Source organism: Dryobates pubescens, chromosome 31 (genome assembly GCF_014839835.1).
Source record: "Dryobates pubescens isolate bDryPub1 chromosome 31, bDryPub1.pri, whole genome shotgun sequence".
NCBI lineage: Eukaryota > Metazoa > Chordata > Aves > Piciformes > Picidae > Dryobates > Dryobates pubescens.
The window spans coordinates 10,085,559-10,112,643 of NC_071642.1; the positions used below are offsets into that span (position 1 = coordinate 10,085,559).

Consider the following 27,085-nt stretch of genomic DNA (forward strand, 5'->3'; position numbering starts at 1 on the left):
TGACAATGATGCAAACATGATCCTTTTGTTCTTACCTTGTAGCGTTGTTGGAGTCTCATAGTGAGATACTTAATTAGCATCAAATCTTATTTTATCCCTTTTTCTGCTCCATTACTGCAGGTTTTGCATCCCACTGACAAACCAGATTCCATGGTGGCATTTTCCCTTTCCTCTTCCCCTTCTGCTCACTGATCCCCATGGCAAAGAGAATTAGAACAATCCCTGAGAACCTGTGAGTTGGGCACAGAGGAGGACAGAGCTGCTGCTCTCTGTGACCCAAAGGTTCTCCTCTGGCAACTTACCTTCCAGTGGTACCTTTGATTTCTAGTTTCTTATCAATCAAACCTGTTCAGCAGCACTTTGATTGAGCAAACAGGTGATTTCTGTTTGGCCTCACAGTGTGCTTGGCTGTGTGTCGCTGGCTTCCCTATCAGGTGTGTCATGAAAAATATTTATATGCAATTAGATGGGGGCAGGGAGAGCGAAACAGTGACACTCCTGGCAAGAAAAAGAATTTTTGATCACAGAACCATGCAATATTAATTAAGATGGCACAAATTGTGTTTGCTTTGCTTGTGGGGGAGGGCTCCTGTAGTATTTTCATGGGCTTGTTAACAGGAGTACTTTATTTATTTATTTGTTTTAAAGGCTTTGTGCTCAAATGTGTGAATTGAGCAGGGTGAGGGCAGAACTACCCCCAGAGACTGGAGAATGCAGCTCAGGTGGGGCTTGTTCTCCCCACATCAAATCCCACCTCGGTTTGTGCTCCAAACTTCGGCTGAGCAAACACTGGCAGCCGCAGCCTTGTCCCACCCCGAAACACCGGGAGGGTTGTTGCCGTTTCCAGCCGCCCACCCGGGGCAGGTCTGGGGGGCAGCTTTATGTCCCCATACGGCCTCACACCCCTCCGCAGCGGGAGGCGAGGGCTGGGTGGTGGCCGGCGCGGGGAGAGGCGATTCGGGGGGCTCTGGTGGAAGTGGGGAGGAAAAAGGCGGATTGGAGAGGGGGAGGGGGGCGGTGTGCGGGTGGGTGTGGTGTGTCTGCTCGGTTCACCTGCACCCGCCCAACGCAGAGCCCGCCCAGCGCGGGCCTAATGAGCTGCAGGGGAGGGCCAACTCATTAGGGATGCGGGAGAGCGCCGCGGCTCCTGAGTCGGCGGCGGCCGGGGAGCGGAGCAGAGCGCAGAGGCTGAGCGTAGCGGAGCTGAGCTTGCTGCCCGCCCTCGCCTCGCCGCTGCTGAAGAGCAAAAAGGAGCAGGAAAAAACCCCAAACCACAACAAGACCCCCAAACCCACCCAGAAAACTGAGGCGAGTTCTCCGGCTTGAGCACGACTCCGGAGGAACCGAGAGGAGATTTGCTTCGCTTCTCCTTCCACCGGACGGAGGTGCGGGAGTTGAGGGGACAGCATGGGTGGAGGAGCTGTGAGGAGCAGCTGCCCCTTGCGCCTGGAGCGGCTGCTGCTGCTGTGGCTGCTGAGGCTCTGCAGCTGGACCGCTGCCCTGCGAGGTAAGCGGACGAGCGCCGTTCCCCTGCCCGGCGTCGCCTCCTCCCCGCAGCCCGCTCGACCCCTGCGCAAGTTCGCGGTGGAAGCCTCGGGTTTGGCGGCGTATGGGTCCCACAGGTTGCTCCGCGCTGTCCCTCCCGTTACGGATCTAACTGAGCCCACTCACCCGGCACCCCGAAAAGAGAACCCAATACAGAGCGGGGAAAGAAGGGTGGGGGCGAAGGGAAGGTGCCCGGGAGCGGGGGAGGGTCCGGAGCCGGGCTGGGGGAGGCAGGGAAGGGAGCGGTGCGGGAGAAGCGGCGGCTGCGCCGGCGGCGGAGCTGCTCGGAGCGGAGGCGATCGCCAAGCGAAGTGCACGGGCGTCCGTGGGAATCCAGCCTGTGCCGGCATCCTTTGCACTGTGGCTTTGTGAAATACTTGCTCTAGTCCTGGCGACCGGTCGAGATGTCCGAAAATGGTGGGGTCTGGGAGGTCCACTGACCTCTTCTGGGTGTGAAGATCCCATTGCCTGTCACTGCAAACGCCGGGGCTGGATGTGCGTGCACACCGGGTACGGGTGGGTTTAATGTACGTAAAGTGGATATCAGAGATGCTCGGAGGCCTTTGGTGTTGAAGTTTTTCCTGCTAAATCAGTTGGGTGAAATAATCTCTTGAGGGTAAACAGCCAAAGGGTGTCAACAGCTCATCGCCTGGCATCCCTCACACCTTGGCTGCTAAATCTGCACTTCTCGAAGTACTGCAAGTGCCTGAGAGGCAGGAGGCAAGGGGGGCGGTCGGTGTTATGCTCTCCTTTCTGAGGAAGGTGCCTGCTGTTGATTGAACAGCTTCTGTGTTTAGAGATCTGTGACGGTACCCATTGCAAATGGCTTGTTTTTACGGCATGGAGTGATCACTTAAAGACTCCCCTCACTGCTCCGACACGGGTCCCTCTCTGGAGGTCTCTCTTTGCACACTTTTGTAGCTGTGCTTCCTTTTTCTTTTGTATCGGCTGGATTGGTTTTGGTCTCTATAGGAAACCATCTGCAGGCAGTGAGCAGGTGATGGCATCCTGCCATGGTTCCTGGGAACCTGGCTGCCCACCTCATCCGTTCTGTTCTCTCATTCATGCCCGTGGGCTGGTCCAGCAGAGGGAGAATCTGAGGGGCTTTAGAGTCATGGGCAAAATCCAGCCTTTTGGTGGATCTCTGGAAAGAATAACACTTCACAATACTGAAATGAATGACAGGAACAGAATGAAGGCCAACACATCTTTATCTTTCTTTTTTTCCCCAATACATTCATCAAGAAACACTTCAAATGTGGGTACAGCAGTGATGTGAGCTGCTTACTGCCTTCTGTGTTAGGACTCTGTGGCAGGTCTTGCACTGTGTGAGAGATGGTCAGGATCAGGCCCAGCAGTCCTCAGATTTCATGCAGTGAGTCGTGTGTAGCAGGCTGGCTCTGCTGTTGCTGCTGAGGAACAAACTTCAACTATTTAACTAAAATTTGCCAGACGGGACAGCTCAGGTTCTAGGCTGGAGGAGAGCTGGGTTTGGATGTTGCTCTGAGGAAGAGCAGTGCAATTTTGCCATCACTTGGGTGTCTGTAGCCTCTCACTTGTGACACTGCACAGTGTTTACTTAGAGCTGAGGGCTAAGCAGCTCGCCTCAGCTTACAACCCATTGAGCTATCAGGATTTTTTTGAGTTTATGAAGTTGTCCAAAAGCTGCCTCTGCAACAAATTGTGTTGCAGGGTTCTCTCCTGAACGGGGATTGAAGCCACATGAAATGGTTGTAGCTACTGTTCACACGGCATCTGAGATCTCTTGGAGGGAGTGTGCAGATATGGCTTTGGGCTCTGTTTTCCAGGAAAGATTGCACAGACCCTACAGGGATTTGAAAACGGGGAGAGAGGCACCGATATTTATTAGCTCATCGACGCCTCAAAACTAATTCTGAGCTGCATGTGTCTGCATGAAGATGTCTGCAAAACACCCGACATTAGTATGCTTGTGTCTCGGTAATTAAAAGCCTAAAGCTATGTTCTACTTGGTGTTCAGAGATCTGAGGATGCTTTTGTTCTAAATAAGTGTTGTTTAGAGATTTTCTTTCTCCACTAGTGCCACTCACTCTGCGGTCTGGTAGCCACTGCATATTGCTACTGATTTTTTCATGAAGACAAAATATTCCTCCAAGCTGCCTCGTGGAACATGGGTGGGTCTGTGGAAGTAAGCTGCTGAAGCAAATCTCTCCTTTTAGTCTGAAGTTGTTGTTGTGGTGGTGGTTTTAATAGCTCTTTAACATAAAAAGCACTGACAATGTGTGGTCCAGAGAGCTGTGTATTTAAAGTGCTATTTTGCATCTAGGAACCAAGAAGAGAAGCCAGCCTCTGGGCAGCAGAGCTCTTGGAGAAATATTCTTGGTTTAGAAAGGTAAAAAAAAAATGGCAAATTCTAGTGGTACTGAGTTAAATCCAGAGGTGAAGACAGGACTGGTGTGCAAGGTATTAGAGTCCTCATTCTACCTTTTGTCTTAGATGTAACATTGTCCTTGTGCAAATTAGATGAACCTCCATCTGTTTCACTGTAAGTGGGCTTAGAATTTCATTTGTGTCTGGGAATTCTGTGCATATGTGCAGAGTACTTCATTGTCACCAGCTCAGAGCTGTGTAAGGGCCAGCACTGGAGCTTTGCTTGGGGGTCATTGATGTGCTGTGGCCAGCCCTGCTCTGGAGTTTACACTGCAGGAATGGACTTGGGAGGGGTTTTAGATGCCCTGGTTTCTGCACCCAGAAGGAATCACATTATTTCTGTTGCTTTATTACACTGTCTCCAGTTCTTCTTCTCTGTTCCTGATACCCTGCTGAGACTAAAGCTGTTGATTATTTGTAAGCACGTTCAACAGTTGGCTATCTGAAATCTCTCTGACGTGCCAACCCCAGCTGAAGACACAGGGGGTCAGGGTACTGATTCGTTTGATCTTGAAGTCCATGTGCCTCACCTAGGTGCAGACCTGAAATATCCTTGGTGAGTGCTAGAGGAGTAAACAAAAATTAAGCCAAGACGTGGGTGCTAGAGGAGCCTCTTGGACACCTGTTCACATCCCTCCATTCAGGTGGAGCTGTATTTTTGTTTTGCTAGGAGAAAGCATGGCCTAAAATAACAAACACAGGCTCTGCTTTGAGCCATCCCTCCGCTCCCCCTGCCGTGCACAGCGTCTTGTGTCAGTTTCTCTGTCAACGTTTCTATGATTTAACTCGGGAAATAAATATTTGTATTATTTAAGCTCAGAAAATAAACTTCCTTTCCTTAAGGGTTTGCTTGCTAAACTGTTCAGCCTCTTTCTCAGAGCCTCACCAAGACACAGGCACGGTTTGGCTGCGGTGTAGCAGTGCTTTTTTTTTTTCACGGGTCAAAAAACCTTAGGCTTGGAAAGAAAAAGTAATTTCTAAACCCCCAGGAAATAGAGGAGTGGGGGTGGGGGACTCTGAAGTGCAGTATTGCCAGGTGGGGTGCGTGCTGCAGAAGTTGTCACAGCCTGGAACTCGGTAGCTGTATGTGTGTGTCTCTTTTTAAGTCGTTGTCCAGTTTTTGTAAAGGCTTCTGTTTAGTCCTCGTTTTATTTCTGCATTTGTCGCTGGTTTTGCACTTTGTTGCAACGCAGTTTGTAGGTGATTGAGAGAATGGGAAAGCCTGAATGCTCCTATTGAGGACCACACTGACTCTGGACAGGAATGTGCTCTGCTTTTGTCTGATACAGAGCACTAATCCTTCTGAGGATTGCTTTAATTTGCACTCTGATGATACCTGAGCGGATCCCTGCTCCACACACACACACACAGAGGGTACCATGAATGCTGGAAGGCTGCAGATGAATTTTCAGCAGGGCAGAACTGAAGTTATTAACTGATGGATATTTCCACAGTGACTTGCAGGAGACAAACACAAATAATCTGCTGTATGCTAAGATGGAAAATTACTTATGGTGCAAAGGATTCCTCGGGGCCACTCCATGTATCTTTTCTGCATTTTTTTAGCTCTGCTTTCTGGTGGAAGGTGGAGTCTGAGGGAAAGAGCAGAATTTTAACACCAGAGGCTGCTGTTTCAGTTGTTTTAGATGCTGCTGTTGCAGGGAAGCAGATGGTCAGATCCATTGGTATAAAACTGAAGAAGGTTTTGGTTTCTATTTATACTTTTAAAGAAGTTTAATAGTCATGCTGTGTCCTGTGGCCTCAGAGCATGAGGATGGAATGCTTTATGCTCCATCCTATCTCTGAGGTCAACAAACCCCATTTTGGAGCCTCTCACAAGCAGAATTTAGAAGCTGCTAATGCTGTGTATGAGCCTTCAGTAACCCAAACCTTGTAATTATGCAGGTAAACGGTGACCGTGGTGGTTTTCATCCATCTTCCCCTCCCCACCTGCCCCTTTGTGACCCTTTTTAGTACCATTTAAAAAAATAATTGTTGTTACTGAAGAAATTGTTCCTTCAGCTCTTGGTCTGTGGAGTCCAGTTAATTGCCTGGTGCTGTTCAGTGCTTTATAGAAACTTCCATGCAGGGAACGTTGGAGGGCACAGAATCACCAAGGTTGGAAGAGACCTCAAAGATCATCAAGTCCAGCCTGTCACCACAGACGCCATGACTAAACCATGGCACCAAGTGCCACGTCCAATGTCCTCTTGAGCACTCCAGGGATGGTGACTCCACCACCTCCCTGGGCAGCACATTCCAATGGTGAACAACTCTCTCAGCAAAGAACTTTCTTCTCACCTGGAGCCTAAACTTACCCTGGCACAGCTTGAGACTGTGTCCTCTTGTTCTGGTGCTGGTTGCCTGGGAGAAGAGACCAACCCCCACCTGGCTAGTCCTCCCTTCAGGTAGTTGTAGACAGCAATGAGGTCTCCCCTGAGCCTCCTCTTCTCCAGGCTAAGCAACCCCAGCTCCCTCAGCCTCTCCTCACAGGGCTGTGCTCAAGGCCTCTCCCCAGCCTCGTTGCCCTTCTCTGGACACGTTCAAGTCTCTCAATGTCCTTCCTAAACTGAGGGGCCCAGAACTGGACACAGTACTCAAGGTGTGGCCTAACCAGTGCAGAGTCCAGGGGCACAATGACTTCCCTGTTCCTGCTGGCCACACTATTCTTGGTGCAGGCCAGGATGCCATTGGCCTTCTTGGCCACCTGAGCACACTGCTGGCTCATGTTTAGGCAATTACACTTAACCATCCCATTCCCTAAAGAACACTCTGCTGACTGCTGCTGTAGGTGTTTTTGTCTTCCCCCTCCCCCCATTTGCTTTTTGAATTTTAAGGAGATACAGACCTCAGCAAACCTTTATGCACTGAGTTCATTTAGCTCCATTTAGGTGAAAAAAAAAATAAATCATCTTTCCTTTAGGAAGCTTGGCATGGTTTGAATCTCTCCAGCAATTAGCTTGCTTTGGAGTTATTGGAAGAGGATGAATAGGCAGTTTCTAATTAATTTGCTTAGCCAAGGTATTCCTTGTGCAATACTGAGGCTGTGTTGGGGGTGGAACAATGAGAAATTGCCATGGTTCCTCAGACAAGAATATGCATGTGAGATTTCCTGAATGCATCATAAACACGATGTCAGCACACAGCTATCCCACTCTTCCTATGCTGTGCTAAAAAAAAAAAGGCAATAAAATGTTACCATCCACATTTGAACCTCCTCCTGTGAGCCTCTCATTGGAAACCTCTGCTTAATGTGCCACGGAAAGAGGGAAAAACACAGGCAGGCAATGACCTTAATTTCTAGAGAACAATGTTCTGAGGAGTTCCTAAAAGGCACAGACAAATTGTGAGCAATTAAAAGGCAAAGCAGCCTGGTTCTGGGCAGTTCTGGTGGAAAAGCAAGGAAAATGGGAGCTCCTGATGCTGATCACCCACATTGCATCCAACGCAGGCTTGCTGTGCCTGGGCTGCCAGCTGCAGGGAATCAGGCCTGGGAGGTGGCTCAGCTCAGTCTCAGCAGATATTTGGCTCCTAGTGCTCTGCAGAAGAAAATCGTTTAGTGGAGGGTCTGCCCTTAATAGGCGTGCCAGGCAACTTTGCAAGGTAGAGAGGTGATGAAGAGGTAGCATCCCAGGCTGTGAACGCTGCAGAGCAGTTTTCTGCCTTGTCTGGACTGCATGATCCCAGCAAATTCCCACTTCTGCAGCCATCATGACTAGGGAACTGAAATATTGGAGGCTTGGCTGAGACCTGGATGGTGACAGATGTTTCAGGTTAGATGTGCTTTAGGCCAGAATTAAACCCACTAAAGATCTGTGGCAAGCAATTACCCTTTGAAATACTAATTTCAATGTCCTATTTTGGAAGGGTTTGCTGCTGGTGAGGTACTGTAAGGTATTTACTGGTGCTGGCACACGTGCTGCTGGATTTCACTTGGAATCTTTTAGCTTGACTGTAAAGAACAGGAATGTTTGGGATAAAAAAGAATTCTGTTGGGTAGCAGCTAGCAGTCCTCTCAGAGCTGTGTGCTGCAGATCAATAATTGATGTAGTGGAAGCACTGGAAGACACCAGGTGCTACATAAATTTAGTGCATGTCATTCCTCTTTAGTACCCTGTCCTAACTGAAGGCTACTGGATGAAGTTCTGAACGTGGTTCCTCACAGGATGGACTTCTCTCAGCTAAGGGATGTTGAAAATACATAGAGTTGTTCAAATAGCTTTAGAAAGTGGGGATTGGTATTTTTGCTGCATTCTTAAGACATTGAGCCTCCTTGTTCATAGGCAAATGATCACTAATTTTCCCTTTTATAAAGAGTGAAAGCAGCTAACAAGCATTCCAGTGATGAGTGAGCAGTGAAAACCTCTCTTATTTCACAGTATCACAGTATCACAGTAACTAAGGTTGGAAGAGACCCCAAGGATCATCAAGTCCAACCTGTTCCAACAGACCTCACAACTAGATCATGGCACCAAGTGCCACGTCCAATCTCCCCTTGAACACCTCCAGGGACGGCGACTCCACCACCGACTCCGCCATTTTAAACTACAGAATCCTGATAGAATCAATGGCTCGGACCTGAAATAGAGTCACTTGGTGTACCTTAGCTGAGGTGGAGTACTGTGAAGTGAGATTTGTCTTATTTTTCTGCCTGCTGCATCCATCCCACTCTCAGCTGGGCTTTTGGAGTTTGGAGACCCATAATATGCTAGAAAGAATGTGTGGTGTTAGGCCTGGTCCATATTCTGTACTCCTAAGTGGATGCAAGCATCCCCCAGTTGATTGCAAAGGGCTGTGCAGTAAATAATTCTGTGTACAGCAGACCTTCCTGGTCTTAGCATTTAATTTTGATCTGCAGAAGTATGACACTAGGCTTCTTGGAAGGTTCTTGGAAGGAACTAACTGGGAAAGTCTCTGCTACCAGATCAAGAAGTAATCCTGTAGCTAGGATTGTGACACAGAGCACCAAGGAGCTGTGTGAAAGTTCAGTGAGTGCTTGGCAGTCACATCTGGGACTGAGCAGCGCTGCTGGGAAGTGCTCTGCTGGTACTGATCTGTGGTGGCTTCTCCAAGGAGAAAGCAGGATTGCTTGGAGAGCTCAGGCTGCTCTGGTGTGGTGAGACTCAGGAACAGGTTGCCCAAGGAGTGTTCAAGGCTAGGTTGCATGAGGCCCTTGAGCAGCCAAGACTAGCTGAGAGGTGTCCCTGTCAATGGCAGGGGGGTTGGAGCAGGTGATCTCTGATGTCCCTTCCAAGCTAAGCTATGAAAAGAGACGGGTTGAAACTGAAAAGGAAAATGAAGTTAAAATGGCTGTGCCAGCCTGAGCCTGGGAGCAGAGGTTGGCAGCAGCTGTAACCCTGTATCGTTTAACACTGTTCTAGGGAGCACGTGGTTATTGATGTCTTCTTTCCTGTTCTCAGCCCAGCTTTTTAGCCTTTTCCTAAATAGAGAGCAAATTCAGTACTGTTAATTCACTTTGTAACAATGGGTTAGTCCCTTTGCAGTTGTCATCTGGCAACACAGTTTCTAGCAGAGTACCCAGAGGCATTCCATTAATACCAAATTTGCCATAGTAACAGCAAAACTCCTTCTACTCCCACTATGATATTAAAAAAGGTAGGATTTATTTTGTGTCAAATGAGCTAACAAAATAAAAGATGAATTGGAAGTGTTTAATCTGTCAGCATCAATGAATCTAAGAGGATTATCATTCCATTATGGCTAATAGATTGTTTTTTTTCCCCCCCCAAAGATAACTTTGCTACCTGACTTGCCTGTTGCTCTGAAGATTGTTACAGATCTCACTGAGCCTGCAATTTAAATGTTCCTCCTCTGTTTTGATTGAGTCTGGGAGTTAGGAATGTGGTGCTTGGCTTATGTGGAGTTTGATAGCTTTGTTTCAATCACTCAAATGCAGTCTCTCATTCCTGCATCTTTTGGTTGCTCATAAGGATCGTGAGGTGCTCTCTGAGTTGTGCTAAACAGCTGGAGCTTGAGAGCTGGCGGTCCTATGCCAACCTCTCCTTGCTGCTGCGCTGAGGAATTAGTGAGAGCTTGGAATAGCAGGAGTAAAAATCAGGATTGCCCCTCTGAGTATCCTCCTGCTCTGTAAAATACAACCACAGAATCACAGGATTGTTTTGGTTGAAAAACACCTCTAAGATCATCCAGTCCAACCAGCAACACCACCATGGCCCCAAGTGCCATGGCCACCGGTTTCTTGAACACCTCCAGGGATTGTGGTGACGACTCCAACTCCCCAGGCAGTCTGTTCCAATCCCTAGCCAAAATGAGCAGTAAAATCCTCATTGAGGTACCCAACTACAAGGAAAATAAGGGTTGGGATTCTTATCTTCTCAGGTGGCATTGCTTTATCTAGGTCTGGGAGTAGAGAGACCTTGGAATCTACGTCTGGGAGTAGACAGTGGAGTCTTGGTCTTGGAGTAGAGAGACCCCAAGGTGTAGTAGAGTGACCCCAATCTAGGTCTTGGAGCGGACAGAGTTAAGTTTCTTTTGAGATAAGCAGGTATAACTTGGTGCCTTAAAAAAAAATCACAGTGGGAACATTTTATTCCCCTTCCACCTCCCCAAACCAACTCTCTGAAGGACATAGAGAGAAGTATGTAGTAGATGGAGAAACTTCCCAGTTTGAGACAGAACCTGCACTTCAGCAGCTGTAATAAAACCCTCACAAAGGGCTTAAGGTTTACCAGTTAGAAGCTAAAGGGAGAGCACAGGGTGACAGCTATTAGTCCCACCAAATGAATTCCTGCTGGATTTGTCAGCAGAAGGCTGTCAGGAGGTTCTTCAGCAGATGTGATGCCTCCCTAAGTCAGACGTCAGCACTGAAAGGCCTGCAGTGATGCTAACCACCAGCGAGCTGTCGTGGAGGCATCGCTGCTGTTTGATTAGTGGAATTAGCTTCCCACAGCTGGGCAGGCTGAGGCTCCCACGGAATGAGGAGTTTAGCAGCTCCCCAGTCCTTTCAGGAGGCAGACCAGAAATACATTGTCAGTGATGACTGCATCAACCTCTTGGGCTGTAATCATCTCCCAAATTAAGCATTGCGGGGCTGTAGCTTATGATGTCAGACCGAATTACACGGCCATCAAAAGGCCAGGCTGTGCTTCAAACCCTCTTTGAGTTCCCTGAGTAATTTAAGGATCTTTCAGCTCTCAATGTTATTTAATGCTTTTTTTCCCTCCAGTTTGCTGTTTCTAATCGCTGAGGAGGTTGGATATAAAACGTTAAATGCTGCCAAGGTGGCACACGTAAGAGCAAGATCCCTTCCCCAGGTCCAGCAGTGATGGGATCCCACTCTCATCACCTCTTGCTTTGATGTAAGGTGGTGTCTGTGGCTAAGTGACATTTCTGGCTGGTTTTACAGTTTCTAGCTGAACAGCTCCAGCAGTCATGGGCTGTGTTTGAAATTCAGCCCTGCTCTTTTAGCCCTTTTACCCCTTGAAGATCCGAAAGGATGAAGAGATTTCACAGTTTTTCAAAGGGCAGGAGCAATGCTAGTGAAGGGAGGGGGCTGCAGAATGCTGCCTGGCTCCCCTCTAGGGTTTGTGACTGAAATGCTCCCTGTAAATGTTCTCCAGCAATCTGCAGATTTACAGATTGCATCAGGGTGGAAAAGATCCTCAAAGGTCATCTTGTCCAACACCCCTGCAGTCAGCAGGGGCATCTCCAACTGGCTCAGGCTGCCCCGGGCCACATCAAGCGTGATCCTGACTGTCTCCAGGGATGGAGCCTCAACCACACTCCTGGGCAACCTGTTCCAGTATTTCACCACCCTCACTGTGCAGAACTTCCTCCTGATGTCCAACCTACATCTGCCCTGCTCCAGTTTCAAGCCATTGCCCCTTATTGTATTACCACAAGCCCTTCTGAACAGTCCCTCCCTAGCACCCCGTAGTCCTTCTGAGGGATTGAAATGCAGCTCCAAGGTCTCCCCAGAACCTTCTCCAGGCTGAACAGCCCCAAAAGGACCTTCTTTCTGCTGTCTAAATGTTATTACTTGCCTGGAAACACCTTATGGTGCCATGTTTTACTTGATTAGATGGTGTTGGGGGATAGGTTGGACTCGATGATCTTGAAAGTCTTTTCCAACCTGGTTAATTCTATTCTATTCTATCTGCTGTTTGTATTTCTCTTGGACATTTACCTCATAAAGTAAGACCAAATGTTTTGGAGCTAAATTCAGTCCTGCTGCTGCCTGTTGTGGTGGTGGTTAGCCCCCATGCATGAACTCACTCCACCTGTAAAGAGCTTTAAAGGGGGGAGACAAAGCTGCTAGTGGGAGATAGACTTTGCCTGAGTTTGGCTCAGGTTTTTAACTGGTTTTCTTTGCAGACATGCACAATAAAACCTTCCAGAATGTGAACAGCTTACACCAAGGTTTTCGTTTGATTGTTTGGGGTTTTTTGTGGTTGTGGGTTTTGTTTGGTTTTGTTGTGGTGGTTTTTTTTAACCCTTTTGGGTGATCTGTATTCCAAATCCTTCCTCCGAGGGAGATGTTTTATAGGGGATCAAGCTGGGTGGACCAGAAGGAGCTTCCTGAATCCAAGAGCTGTTGTGATGCTTGGGGAGCGATTACTTAGTTGCTTTCAGTGCACAGCACATCTGGAAATAAACTACTGCATGTTCTTGCAGCTGCTAGGTGGGGGTGTGTGTGTTGTTTCAAGCTGGCCAGTCAGAGGGTGATGTGTCATGTGTGCAGCCAAAACATGCCTTTCCACACAGGACTGCAGCTTGCTGCCCTGTGGCTCTTTTTGCCAAGCGGCGCGGAAGGAAAGCAAGAGAGGGAGGCAACGACTTCTGGCTTGGCCCCAGATGAGGCATGGAGGAATAAGCTTTGATTAAAAGAAGCAGGGACCCTGTGCTCTCCATTGGCTTCTGATTACCTGTAGGTGAGGCAGATCTTTGCAGAGGTGCTTGTGTAAGAGGCACTGACCTGAAAACAAACAACTGGGAATTTGGGGAAGCAAAAAAGCTTCACTGTCGCTAGAGCAGCTCAGTGATGCTTGTTGGGACCTGGACTGCAGTGTCCTGTGAGCAGGCTGTATTTCTTTGTGGGCAAGGCTGGCTGTTAAAGCCCTAGCTGATGATGATGATGCATGGTAATGGCTCATAGTGCTTCTCAAGAGCTAGCCTGACCCAGCAGGCTGCTTAAAATTCATGTACGGTATCAGCTGGGAAGCAAAGTCTGAGACCCATAAAGAGGGCTGCAATATTCTAATTTATTGCCAGCTCCTCTTTTATGCCCATGGAACTATTCTGGTCTCTCCACAGCTGATTATTCCTTGCTGCAGTTATGTTGGAGGGGGAGGAAGGAGAGGGAAAAAATTCCTTTGTCACACAAGCCTGGCGTGTTCCTGCTTGGGAGCAACCTCTTGGCTCTTAAATAGATTTCTCCACTAAAAGAGAAAAGGGCTCTGTAAAGAGGAGTCAAGTGCAGGTGGAATAAATCACCCTGATAAACAACAGTTTGTTAGGATGAGATCTGCTGCAGCTGAGGGCTTTTGGCTTCCATCTTTAGGTCATTATTTGAGCTCAGTAATTCTAAAGTGTGGTCTTGAAGAAACTTCCAGTTGGGCTAGGGAGTGGGGATTTGTTCATTTCTTTTTGCTGTGAATTAATGGTAAAGATGATGTTCTCTCTCAGCAAACATCAACATATGTTAGCAAGACTATTTTTTTTTCTTATTTATTATTTCCCCCCCTTATTTAACCAAGTTTTGGGAAATATTTTTGCTGTTGCAATGTGTTGTGTTCACACACATTGCTGCTTCGTGGAGTTCCTAGGAGCAGAGTGGGTTGAGAGTAGCTCTGAAGAAGGAGGCTTGGGAAGCTCCCCATGAGCCAGCAGCACCCTCCTGAAGCCCAGAAGGCAGCTGTGTGCTGGGCTGCAGCAGGGCAAGAAGAGGGGATTCTGCCCTTTGACTATGCTCTGCTGAGACCTCACCTCCAATCCTGCTTCCAGTTCTGGTGTCCCCAGCAGAAGGAGGCCACAGAGCTGCTGGAGTGAGGCCAGAGGAGGCCAGAAACATGAGCCAAGGGCTGGAGCAGCTCTGCTGTGAGCACAGGCTGAGGGAGCTGAGGGTGTGCAGCCTGGAAAGAAAACTCCAGGGGAACCTCTGAGCTGCCTTCTGATAGCTGAAGGGATCCTGCAGGAAGGCTGCAGAGGGACTTCTCCTGAGGGTGTCTAGAGACAGCCCAAGGGGGAATGGTTTGAAGCTGAAGGACAGCAGGGCTATACTGGAGCTGAGGAAGAAATTTCATCAGTATGAGGGTGGTGAGACTCTGGCACAGGCTGCCCAGGAAGGCTGAGGCTGCCTCTTCCCTGGAGGTGTGTTCCAGGCCAGGTTGGATGAGGCCTTGAGCAGCTGGGAGGTGTCCCTGCCCATGGCAGGGAGGTTGGAGCAGATGAGCTCTGAGGTCCCTTCCAACCTGAGCCATTCTAGGATCCTGTGATCTGTGACTTTCAGATTTGCAGTGTTTGTAGCAAAATGCAGTTCACATCTGGAAACCTCCAGGTGGAAATGTTGTTTCATCATTTGTTAGCTGCTTTTGTGTTCGTCTGGCAGTGATATTTTTCAGACTGAACATTTTCTTTTCCCTTACCTCTGTGGGATTAAGATGGATCTGCATTTGAAAAGAGACAGCATTAGATACAGAATGAAGATGAGGAAATCAAATCTATTTAAATAAAACAACCTCCCTTCCTAGGAACAAGCACAGAACTTGTTTTAAGTCCAAGCTGTCCTTCTTGCACTTCTATTTTAAACCTCCTGGTGTTGTGGACAGCAGTAGGAGAAACTTTCTTCATGGCTCAGTGGTTCAGTAGAAAAACACAATTTGTGAAATTCTGCTTAAGCATCTGATAGGGCACAGATCCCAGCAGCAAAGCACAGCCATTGTTTTACCCTGCACCCTGATGTGTGCCCCAGAAGGAATGTTACAGCAGGCTGGCTTGGCTCCTGGGGAAGGAGAGTCTATTGCAATTCCTTGTCCCTGTTCTGTCTTCTTCAATTCAGGAGGGGGAAAAAAAAAGAGTAGAAAATTTATATACAGGGTTTGAGCTGCTCTCAAGCTGGCCCTGAAATACTGGCACAGTGTTTGTGGTGCTAGATGTGTGGTGGTTTGGTGGAGGAAGGACAAGATTCCAGTGAGCAAGATGGGCTTTGATCAGAGCGGAGCCTAGAGAGGAGTCTGGGGGGACCTTAGAGCTGCCTGCCAATAGCTGAAGGGATCCTGCAGGAAGGCTGCAGAGAGACTTTTCCTGAGGGTGTGTAGAGCCAGGCCAAGGGGGAATGGTTTGAAGCTGAGGGAGAGCAGGGTTAGACTGGAGCTGAGGAAGAAGTTCCTCAGTAGGAGGTTGCTGAGAGTCTGAAACAAGCTGTCCATGGAGGTTGTGGCTGCCTACTGCTGGGGGGTGTTCAAGGCCAGGTTGGATGTGACCTTGAGCAGCTGAGTCTGGTTGAGAGGTGTCCCTGCCCGTGGTAGGGAGGTTGGAGCAGGTGATATCTGAAGTCCTTTCCAACCTGAGCCAATCCATGATTGTGATGCTCCTGTTTCCATGAGCTCCATGATTTCTGGCTCAGCAGTAGGACTTGGTTAAGCAGATTGCAGTCAGCCACCTTTGGAACCCTTCTGCTGCGGATTCCTTTGTGCTGTTTCTTGCTGTGTGGCTCCCCACAGATAATGCATCTTGATAGTTTTTACTGCATTTGAAAATGGGGGAGGGGAGGTTGTGCTGCTTTAGTGCACTGTCTGGAAGAACTTGCTCAGTGGTGGGGAGCAAACAGGCTTGGTCAAAGGATTGCAGCCTTATTTTTTGGTGCTGGTGTGATATTGGCTATTGAGAGGCTTTTCAGTGAAAGAGGCTTGTCAGAGGCAGGTGCTGATGAAGATTTAGCCTGTTCCATGCACAGATTGCCTGTACAGAGGGTTGAGATGATGCCCTGTGTTTATGAAAACAGATTTTGACCTCTAGGTTGTCATTAAACTCTTTCTGCTGGAGATCAGCAAATCTCTTGTGGCCATTACTGTCGTAGTAACCTGTTCCACTGATTTGGCACTACAACTTTCTCAGTAACCACAAGGAGTAAATTATTTTAATAAATAGAAGATGATGACAAGGTGACTGTTGAGTGTCCCTTTATCATGTCAAGGATCTTTGAAGACTTAAATGCAGGCAGGAAGCTCTTGCTGCTCCTGCAGACACGCAGCCTGGGGGGCTGAGAGGAGACCTCTACAACTCCCTGAAAGGAGGGTGCAGCGAGGTGGGGGTTGGTCTCTTCTCCCGAGGATCAGGTGATAGAAGGAGAGGAAATGGCCTGAAATTGTGCCAGGGGAGAGTTAGATTGGAGGTGAGGAAAAATTTCTGTGCTGCAGGAGTGGTCAGGGATTGCCACAGGCTGCCCAGGGAGGTAGTGGAGTCCCCATCCCTGGAGGTGTTCAAGAAACCTGTGGCCATGGCACTTGGGGACAGGGTTTGATGGCTATGGTGGTGTTGGATTGATGCTTGGGCTGGATGATCTTAGAGGCCTTTTCCAACCCAATCAATTCTGTTTGTGCCTGGCTTAGTGGAACTGCGTAGAACACTAGGGATCTACTGGATTCACAGCTAGAAGATGATGCAGTGAGGTGGCAATGTCACCTGGCCCATGTTTCATACCCAGATGATAGATTTCTGCATCCAGTTAGTGCAGGAATTCTGCATTTGCTCTCTGAGACTTCTGAGATGCAGCCACACAGGTTTGGGGTTTGTTGGCTACATTGGAGACAAGTGAGAATGGAAGTGCCTTCTAGCATGGTTACTTCCAGTCTTGATCTTCATGTTTGTTTGTTTCCAGTGATGAGAAGCTCCTCTGTTCAGGCTGAGCATGTAAGTTGGGTTTCATGTGTCTGCTACAGCAAGGAATGTTGAGTTTATAATTGGTATTTGCTATCCCTAATTCTGTGTCTACTTTCTGTGCTTGAAGTGCTAACTAAGATGCTAATGTGAGAATACACAATCTGCTCTGTCACATAATGCAAGCAGCATCTCAACTGAAATCTCATTTAGCCTCCTCCTAGCAGTTTTCCCTCCTGTAAGCTAAAACTCAGCAAATCTAGATCTGGTCTGACTTGGCTTTTCTGGCTGATAGGCTCAGCCCCCTCCCCCAGTAGGACTTTCAGACTACCTTTGATGGATTGTCTGGAGCTCCTGATCAGCCTTTGTGTTTTGTCCTTCTCTAAGTGCTAGGGATGGTCTTGACTGGACTTGAAGAAAGTGAAATGAATTATTGGTGCCTTGGCTCCTCCTTTGTCATTCTCCCTTATTTATTAGCATTGTAGGGATGAGGACGACGACTCTGCTGCTGCAGTAGTTGGGGAGGCTGTGTGCTTGTTAGGGCAATCCTAAATTGGCATAGAATACTAAGCAGCAAATCCCTGCATTTCCAAAGCCATGCATCTCTTTCCATGATGGAATAAGCAAGGAAGCTCCTGTTTTAATGAGACCCTGGAAGTGCAAGTGCTGAAGCTGCTCTCTTGGTTTCTTCCTGCCCCCGTTGCTCCTGCAGTAGAAGTCTGCAAACTACTCGCGTGCAGCGCAGCAGAGATGAGGGAGGGAGTTTCAATGAGCATCCACTTGCATCCCAGCTTTTCTTGTTTGCATTTATTTGATGGAATGAGGCTTATGAAACATTTGTGCCAGGCTATTCCATGTGGGAGAGTGAGGAGCTAGATGGTCATGGGGAAAATGATCGCACAAGTGCCAGGGAAAACCAACGGTCACTTATTTACGGCGGAAGGAACCACTGGGCACTGCTCATCGGTGCTAAAAGGGGAAACAGGAGAACACAGCTCTGTGTTCATGGGGACCTGTGCTGGGAATACACAGCAGAATGAAAAAGGATCCTTTTCTTAGGGCCTGTGACTTGCTCCTGGCCTGCCTCAGCCTTGCCAAATAAAGAATAGTTGCCAGCTCTGTCGCAGTTGTGTGTCACAGCAGTGACTAACGAGCCCAGGAGTGTGTTCTGAGCAGTGCCACCTCCTTTCTCTCATCTCGTGCTAGTTAATAACCTGGACTGGCTCATTGCTCATTGGCCTCTCCTCCTCTTTCTCCCCCCTCCATTTATTTGCATCTTTTAAAAATTACCTTGTTACACTTCCAAAAGACAAATTCTGGAGGAGGCTGCAATAGCTGCTGGCTTTCCCCTAGGCAGAGTTCTGCTGGCTTCCAATTAGCTGCAGAAATCCAGCTGACAAGGAGATAAAAGATGGAATTCATATACTCAACTGCACATAATCAAGACATAAACCACCCCAGAACATGCATCAACAGGGCCTGCAACAATGCCTTTAAATATTTTATGTTCTGCTCTGCAGACAAAGGGTTCTATTTATGGCTTTAGGTGTGACCTGGCTTATGAGACTTGCCTGATACTGTCAGATGCTCTGGCTGCTCCATGGAATCCCAGCATTGCCCTGGCTTGCCAAATCCTTCCAGGAGAGTTTGGGTCCTGCTCTCAGCTTCTCTCAGATTTCCTGAGTGCTGCAAACCCCCTGTGGTACACACTACATGAACAGGTTTTTCTGCTGGTTGTTTTGATTTCTGCTGAGTTGCAAGTTAGGAACAAGTTCTGCACCATGGATGAGCACTGGAACAGGTTGCCCAGGGAGGTAGCTGAGGGCCCCATCCCTGGAGATGCTCAAGGTGAGCCTCAACAGGGCTCTGGGCAACCTGATCTAGTTGAGGATGTCCCTGCTGACTGCAGAAGGGGTTGGACTGGATGACCTTGGGCTGTCCCTTCCAACCCAAATCATTCCATGATTATTCTGAGAGTTCTTTGAGATGTGATTATTTTGCAAACAGGTTCTGTGGTCCTGCTCTGGCAAGGAGGTTGGACTTGATCTCCAGAGGTCCCTTCCAACCCCTGGGATCCTGTAGTATCAATATTCTGAGCAGACTATTTCCTGCTGCAGCTCTGTGGATGACTCTCCCTGAAGATTTTTGAGGGGTCTGTGTGTGTTTCTATCAATCCTGTACAACCCCCCCTACAGATATCCTCGTTGGGTTGAAGTTATGGATGTGCAGTTTGCTCTTCACTGCTGCTGTGAATTCCAGGCCACTGTTCTAGATGGCATTCAGGCTGGTGCTGAGTAGGCAGGTGAGAATTATTTTTATTGGATGTGTTCTGAAAGAAGTTAGCTATAAATATCTACCAAGTCACTGCTTTCATCTTCCTAAACTATTTCCTTAACATTGTCCTGCATGAGAAGGTTTACAAAAACTTAGCAGTAGTTAACCTCAATGTGCTGAAGCTACCAACCCTGGAGTCCTGGCCAGGACAGCATCTTCAGGGGCTGTGTCTATAGAGCTGGCTTTGTGAAGCTGCTATGAGCTGTGTGCCTCCTGTGTCTGTATTTCCCACTCCTGTGGGGGTCTGTCTAGAGCCATATTCACCTTTAGAGGGCAGAGAGACACTGAGAACTCTGAGTCTGGAAAGGCTTTTTCCAGCCACACTTCCAGGGTCTCTGCATGTCTGACTTCTGTGTCTGCTCTGGAGAGACACCACACAGCTGCTAAGTGTCAAGGTAAACATAACCAATATTTCTTTTGTCCTCTTCTGACTTGTCATAGCCCCAGAGAGGCTAATACAAATCATATTTTTACCATAAATAATTCTGCACTTGAAAGCAAGCAGAACAGATGACCTAAATAGATGCCTCTCACCTAGGGATAACCCTATCAGCCAGTTCTTTGTGTCAGGCTGGCCCTGAGAGATAAATATACATATATATATAGAAGAGAGCTGGAGAAATCTTAGTGCCACTGAACTAATAATTTATTGCTTATCAGAAACAGGGATGTCACGTCTGCATCAGGAGAAGCAACTTCAAAAGGCTGCCTTTGTCCTGTGGATTCCCTGGTTTTTCACAAAAGGGTGAAAAGCCACTTTTGGGAACCTTTTAAACTGCTGTCTTCTCTCAAATCTGCCTTGACAACTGTTTAATGGCATTAGCATCACAGATGGAGTCGCCAGCCTTGGAGATAGCTGAGCGTTTCGAAAGGGTGTAAAGGTTCTGCTAGAAAATAGCTGAAGGCTGAGCTCACCTTGCCTGCTGTGAGCTCTGCTGCAGGCTGTGCAGGCATGGGAGAGCTTCAGGCTGGCAGCTGGAGACAGCCAGAGGGAAGGAAAATGGCACTGCAGGCTAGCAGGCAAGGGTTGGATACTTGGGTTGATTGTAAAATGGTTCAGGTTGGAAGGGACCTCAGACATCATCTGCTCCAACCTCCCTGCCAGGGGCAGGGACACCTCTCAGCTGCTCAGGACCTCATCCAAACTGGCCTTGAATACCTCTAAGGAGGAGGCATCCACGGTCTCCCTGTGCAGCCTGTTCCAGAGTCTTGGCACCCTCCTGCTGAAGAACTTCTTCCTCCCTTAGCTTCAAACCATTCCCCCTTGGCCTGTCTCTAGACACCCTCAGGAAAAGTCCTTCTGCAGCCTTCCTGCAGGATCCCTTCAGGTCCTGACAGGCAGCTCTGAGGTTCCCCTGCAGCCTTCTCTTTTCCAGGCTGCACACCCCCAGCTCCCTCAGCCAGTCCTCACAGCAGAGCTGCCCCAGCCCTTGGCTTATCTTAGTGACTACCTCTAGGCTCACTCTGTGTCCTCCTTCTGCTGGGGACAGCAGAACTGGATGCAGTATTCGAGGTGAGGTCTCACAAGCTGAAGGTTAAGGCATTAATGAACTATCCACAGATGTTCAATTTCTCATCAACATTTTTCTGATCATCTCAGGATCCAAAATGAGGTCTTTTGAGTGCCTTGTGAGTTGCCACAGTCACTGATGTTTTCTGAGAGGTGAAGCTGGCTGTTTCCAGCTGCTAAAATACAGAAGGAAGGCAAATGATCAGCTAAATGACTTCCCTCCTTCTCTTTGCAATAAGGAATAATGTCTTGATGCTGTGTGGTGTCCGTCCTTGTACTTCCCTTTGCCTTTCTCACACTAGAACCAAGGGACCTTAGTTTGCCTTTCTCAAGGGAGGAGCACTGATCTACTCATGAGGAGGTCTGGCTTGCAAGGCTTGTGAAATCCAGAGGAAATCCTTTGATTGGCAGGGAAAATTGCCACAGACTTGACTCTGCACGTTGCAGCCTCACCAGAGATTTGCTTTGATGCTGCCTTGTTTCCTGCTAATGTAAAAACAAAAGTTGCTGCATTCCCAATTACTACTTTATCTGTTGTAAACACGGTCCCTTGGGGAGCCCCTTGCTTGGAAGTGATTTGCATGTTTGACAGGAGGTTCTTTTCCCTCTGTTAGAAATGTAGGGCAGGATCTGTCAGCAATACAGACCCCCTCTCTTCTCTCTCTCTCTCTCTTTTTTTTTTTCCCTCCCCCCTCTTCCCTTCTGTGGGTGGATAATTATATTTGCAGACCCAATGGAGGGGAAAAAAACCCAACCCACCACCAACCACCCCACCATGAAAAAAAAAATCTGCTGTCATGCAGACAATTTTCATTAATTTCATAATAACTTAATCTGTGTCAAGGAACATAAAATGGATCAAAACCTAAATGAGAACGGCCGAAGCCTGGCTGCATTATCATCCAGGCTGGAGAAAGCTGCTGGGGCTGTGGAATGTTGTGGGGCACCTCAGAGGAGCTGGGTTTGAGCTCAATGTGGTAAATGGCATTAAAATTAAAATACAAAAATAGCCTCTTCTAAATTACATCTGCAGCATGTGACTTCTCAGGCCTATTTACTTGGGGGGTGGGGCTTTGGTTGGCTTTTATTCTTTAGCCTGCTAAAGTTATGACTGAGAATGTTATGAGCTTTTTTCCATTATATATATGGTGAAAACCAATTAGTCCTGCAGAGCTGGGCCCAGAAGCCTGCTGATGTAATGTACTCAGCCATGAACAAAAGGAAGTTACTGCAATCATTTGCAGCAGACTGCTCTGGAAAGCCAGAGAAATCCATTCAGCTTCTGAGAAGCTCCATCCTGTGTTTCTTCCCCCGCTTCCCCAGTCTCCAGAAAGGCAAAGTGTGCACTCCAAGTGCTTCCCAGGATGCAGAAAAGCATGAATCCTTTGGTAAATTGGCTGCATGAGGTAGGACCTCCAGGAGCATGGTGGCTGCAGGGAGCTTTTGAGGTGGGGGGGCCTCTGCTCTCTGACTTCACCACTTGAGAACGCATGTGTGCTCCTGTGCTGTTTCTTTTCTGCTCTGGAGGTGAGGAGGAAGTTCTTCCCCGTGAGAGTGGTGAAGCCCTGGAATAGGTTGTCCAGGGAGGCGGTTGAGGCCCCATCCCTGGAGGTGTTTAAGCCCAGGCTGGATGAGGCTGTAGCCAGCCTGATCTAGTGTGGGGTGTGCCTGCCCATGGCAGGAGGGTTGGAACTAGATGATCCTTGTGGTCCTTTCCAGCCCTGACTGATACTATGATCTTCCTAAGTATTTCACTGCCTGTGACTGGCAGTGTCTCTTCCAGCAGATGTGGAAAAGGAAAGAACAGGAAGGAAAAAACACACACACCCCTAGAATCTTGAATTTGTTGGTGGCTCTGTTGCTTGGAACACAAAGAGAGAGCAACCACCACAGTGAAGGTTTTTCATGTGGTTCACTGAGAATGTTAACAGGGCTGCTGCCTGACCTCTTGAAATCGCTGTTGTGCCCAGTCAGGAGCGGCCGTGTGACAGCTGCCTCCTCACCAGCAAGCAGAAAGGTTCAGCAAAGGACCTTTCAGGTACAAACCCAAGGTTCTGGCACTGCAGAACAGTTACAGGTCATCTGCAGAGCAGAGGAAGGATGAGAGAGCACTTGGCCTCAGCAGCAAATTAGAGAAGCATTTGCTAAAAGAGCTTCGTTCTGCTTTTATCCATCGAAAGAATGATTTAATTGCAAGTGAATTAAGGCTTTTTTTTTTCCCTTTGCCTTTTTATTTTTTTTTTTTTTCAGATGGATTACTGCTGTCAATGAATTTCATAAACTCTGACCTCTGCTCTGCAATCTCCTCTCAAAGGCTTGCAAAAATTTCCAAGCTGCTTAACCGTGCTGGCATGATTGTCAAACACACAGTTGTGCTTTGACTGCCTGCAGCACCACTGTCACTTGGAAATGTCAGAAACCACTGCTGCAGGCTGTGCAGCCATTTACATATCTGTCCAGAGCAGGTTCTGTGCTTGATGAAATGCCTCCTACTAGTGCAAGTTTTCTGGTGAGCGGGGATCAGCACCTCCAAAAACCTCAGATGAAGCCCCAGAGCTCAGAATTGTTTGGTGGAAGTGGATTTAAAACCCTTTCAAAAGAAGTCAGGGTAGGACCTTTTCTTGTCAGTGAACTCAAACCTCCACAGGAGCTTCATCTGCTTCGCAAGCTCCAGTCAAGAATGCTCTGATACTGGGTTAGAGAGCACGAAAATGAGTTCTTGATATTCAAGGTGAGGCTGAACAGGGCCCTGGGCAGCCTGATCTAGTGGAGGATGTCCCTGCTGACTGCAGAGGTGCTTGGACTGGATGACCTTTAGAATAGAATAAACCAGGTTGGAAGAGACCTTCAAGATCATTGTGTCCAATCCATCAACCAATCCAACTCACCTAAACAACTAACCCATGGCACCAAGCACCCCATCAAGTCTCATCCTGAACAACACCAATGATGGTGACTCCACCAGCTCCCTGGGCAGCCCATTCCAATGGGCAATCACTCTCTCTGTATAGAACTTCTTCCTAACCTCCAGCCTAAACCTCCCCTGGTGCAGCCTGAGGCTGTGTCCTCTTGTTCTGGTGCTTGCTGCCTGGGAGAAGAGACCAACCTCTGCCTGTCTGCAACCTCCCTTCAGGTAGTTGTAGAGAGCCATTAGGTCACCCCTGAGTCTCCTCTTCTCCAAGCTAAGCAACCCCAGCTCCCTCAGCCTCTCCTCACAGGGCTGTGTTCCAAACCCCTCACCAACTTTGTTGCCCTTTTCTGGACTCATTCCAGCAAGTCAACCTCCTTCCTAAACTGAGGGGCCCAGAATTGGACACAGGACTCATGGTGCAGCCTAACCAGTGCAGTGTACAGGGGCAGAATGACCTCCCTGCTCCTGCTGGCCACACTGTTCCTGATGCAGGCCAGGATGCCATTGGCCCTCTTGGCTGCCTGGGCACACTACAGGCTCATGTTCAACCTACCCAGTACCCCCAGGTCCCTCTCTGCCTGGCTGCTCTCCAGCCACTCTGACCCCAGCCTGTAGCTCTGCCTGGGGTTGCTGTGGCCAATGTGCAGAACCTGGCACTTGGATGTGTTCAATCTCCTGCCCTTGGACTCTGCCCACCTGTCCAGCCTGTTGAGGTCCCTTCCAGCCAGGACCACTCTGTGATAGTGGAGGGAATCTGCACTTAGAGCAGTTGGAAGGTTAGCTTGTGTTCTTCAGGGGAGGCACAACCTGCTTGGAATGTTATCTTTTCCTCTTGTTTTCTTTCATTTTTCTTTTCCCTGGGGCCTTTTGTCTGTATTAAGCTGTCTGCTGTGCCGCTTTTAGCACGACAGCTTCGCTTCTAAGCATCCATCTGCTGGAGGAAGGTTCCAGTGTTTCACGACAAGCAGAAGATTTTGAACGTGGCAGTAGTAAATCTATAGAAGCTAATGATGAGGCTGTCCAAAGGTTTCTGCTTTGGCAAGGATCCAGAGCTCAGGATGCTTCCTACCTCTCTGCTGCCCTCTGCCTTCCCATCTAAACCAAACTCAGGCAATGTTTCCTCCTTTCCCCTTTTCTTTCTTTTTTCTTCCCTTCTTGTCCTCAAAATTTGCCTTTTTTTAAAGCGTTGTCTTTTCCTGTTCAACTTTGAAAGCGTCCTCTCGGCTTACACCCCCTTTAATGAAGCCTTGCAAAGCCTGTGGAAGAAAATGACACCACTCCTGGGCTGTTATCCTGTGCCTTTGGTTGGGGCTATTGAAGTCTTGCTGTTTCATTTCCTCCCCGCTAAGGCTGAGCCCTGAAGCGAGCCGGCAGGAGCGGGGAAAACACCAAGTGGAAGAGGTTAGCCTGTGGAAGCAATGAATCCAGAAGCCAGCAACGCCCCTTCAGCCCTGGCAGCCCTCTGCCTACATTCTGTGGGTTGGAACTTGTCCTTCCAAGCCTGCTGGCATCCCCAGGTGCTAAAACACAGCCTAGCTCTGTCTGGGGGGGGCTGTGTGAGGCCTGGCTGCCAGGCAGAAATCGGTGACACCATAGCTCTGGTGACAGCTCTGCCAGGCAAAAATGGGCTTGGTGAGGCTGCTCTTGGAGAGCAGCAATGCTGAGGGCAGAGAAGAGACTTCTACATGGCAGCTTAGGAAACACCCAGGCCCCTGTCTGGGCTTTGGCTCTTTTGGCCATCATCTGGTCAAGAGAAGAGGACGCACTGAACTTAGCAGCACAGGCTGGTGCCTGCCTTGCCATACATAGAATACATATACATAGAATAAACTCTGGATGAGTTTAGGCCATTGCCTTTGCCTCTTCCTAAATCCATTCCTCTTCTGAAAGTTTGCTTCCTGCTCTTCCCCCCCCCGCTTCCTGCTCTTCCCCCCCCCGCTTCCTGCTCTTCCCCCCCCGCTTCCTGCTCTTCCCCCCCCCGCTTCCTGCTCTTCCCCCCCCCCGCTTCCTGCTCTTCCCCCCCCCGCTTCCTGCTCTTCCCCCCCCCGCTTCCTGCTCTTCCCCCCCCCGCTTCCTGCTCTTCCCCCCCCCGCTTCCTGCTCTTCCCCCCCCCGCTTCCTGCTCTTCCCCCCCCCGCTTCCTGCTCTTCCCCCCCCCGCTTCCTGCTCTTCCCCCCCCCGCTTCCTGCTCTTCCCCCCCCCGCTTCCTGCTCTTCCCCCCCCCGCTTCCTGCTCTTCCCCCCCCCGCTTCCTGCTCTTCCCCCCCCCGCTTCCTGCTCTTCCCCCCCCCGCTTCCTGCTCTTCCCCCCCCCGCTTCCTGCTCTTCCCCCCCCGCTTCCTGCTCTTCCCCCCCCCGCTTCCTGCTCTTCCCCCCCCCGCTTCCTGCTCTTCCCCCCCCGCTTCCTGCTCTTCCCCCCCCCGCTTCCTGCTCTTCCCCCCCCGCTTCCTGCTCTTCCCCCCCCGCTTCCTGCTCTTCCCCCCCCGCTTCCTGCTCTTCCCCCCCCCGCTTCCTGCTCTTCCCCCCCCCGCTTCCTGCTCTTCCCCCCCCGGCTTCCTGCTCTTCCCCCCCCCGCTTCCTGCTCTTCCCCCCCCCCGCTTCCTGCTCTTCCCCCCCCCGCTTCCTGCTCTTCCCCCCCCGCTTCCTGCTCTTCCCCCCCCGCTTCCTGCTCTTCCCCCCCCGCTTCCTGCTCTTCCCCCCCCGCTTCCTGCTCTTCCCCCCCCGCTTCCTGCTCTTCCCCCCCCGCTTCCTGCTCTTCCCCCCCCGCTTCCTGCTCTTCCCCCCCCGCTTCCTGCTCTTCCCCCCCCGCTTCCGGCTCTTCCCCCCCCGCTTCCTGCTCTTCCCCCCCCGCTTCCTGCTCTTCCCCCCCCCGCTTCCTGCTCTTCCCCCCCCCGCTTCCTGCTCTTCCCCCCCCCGCTTCCTGCTCTTCCCCCCCCCGCTTCCTGCTCTTCCCCCCCCCGCTTCCTGCTCTTCCCCCCCCCGCTTCCTGCTCTTCCCCCCCCCCGCTTCCTGCTCTTCCCCCCCCCCGCTTCCTGCTCTTCCCCCCCCCTTCCTGCTCTTCCCCCCCCCCTTCCTGCTCTTCCCCCCCCCCCTTCCTGCTCTTCCCCCCCCCCCCCCCCTTCCTGCTCTTCCCCCCCCCCCCCCCCCTTCCTGCTCTTCCCCCCCCCCCCGCTTCTGTCTCAAGTGCTTGGTTTAGGCAATGCAGGAAGCTTTCTCTGTCCAGAGAGCTTCTTGGCACTCTGGTATTCACATCTAATAAGTCAGACATAACAACCTGGCAGTCATAAAACAGAGTGGAAACATCCTGGTTGGGGAGAGCCATTCCTGACTGCTGCCTTTACTATGAGTATTAAATGTGAGGTTTTTAGAAGTGAAATAGAGCTCTTGAGAAAGTGTGAACTGTCCTTACCCAGCACTGCTCAGAGCTCCAAACCTCTTCTCTGCTCAGGGATTGAAAGGCAGCCTGAGGAAAGCAGTGCCCAGGGGTGCTGCTGTTCCTCAAAGAGGAAGGCTGAGGGATT

General features: G+C 49.6%; 1 protein-coding gene across 3 annotated transcripts in view; it reads left to right on the forward strand.

Annotated features, from left to right (window-relative positions):
• The first annotated feature begins 1,170 nt into the window (after positions 1-1,170).
• Positions 1,171-27,085, forward strand: part of UNC5D (unc-5 netrin receptor D) — a 134,840-nt gene continuing 108,925 nt past the window's right edge. For all 3 annotated transcript variants that reach the window (XM_009901619.2, XM_054174889.1, XM_054174888.1), the window contains exon 1: positions 1,171-1,507. In XM_009901619.2, coding sequence (XP_009899921.2) covers positions 1,408-1,507 — 100 coding nt within the window. In that variant the 5' untranslated portion in view covers positions 1,171-1,407. The remainder of the gene's footprint in view (positions 1,508-27,085) is intronic.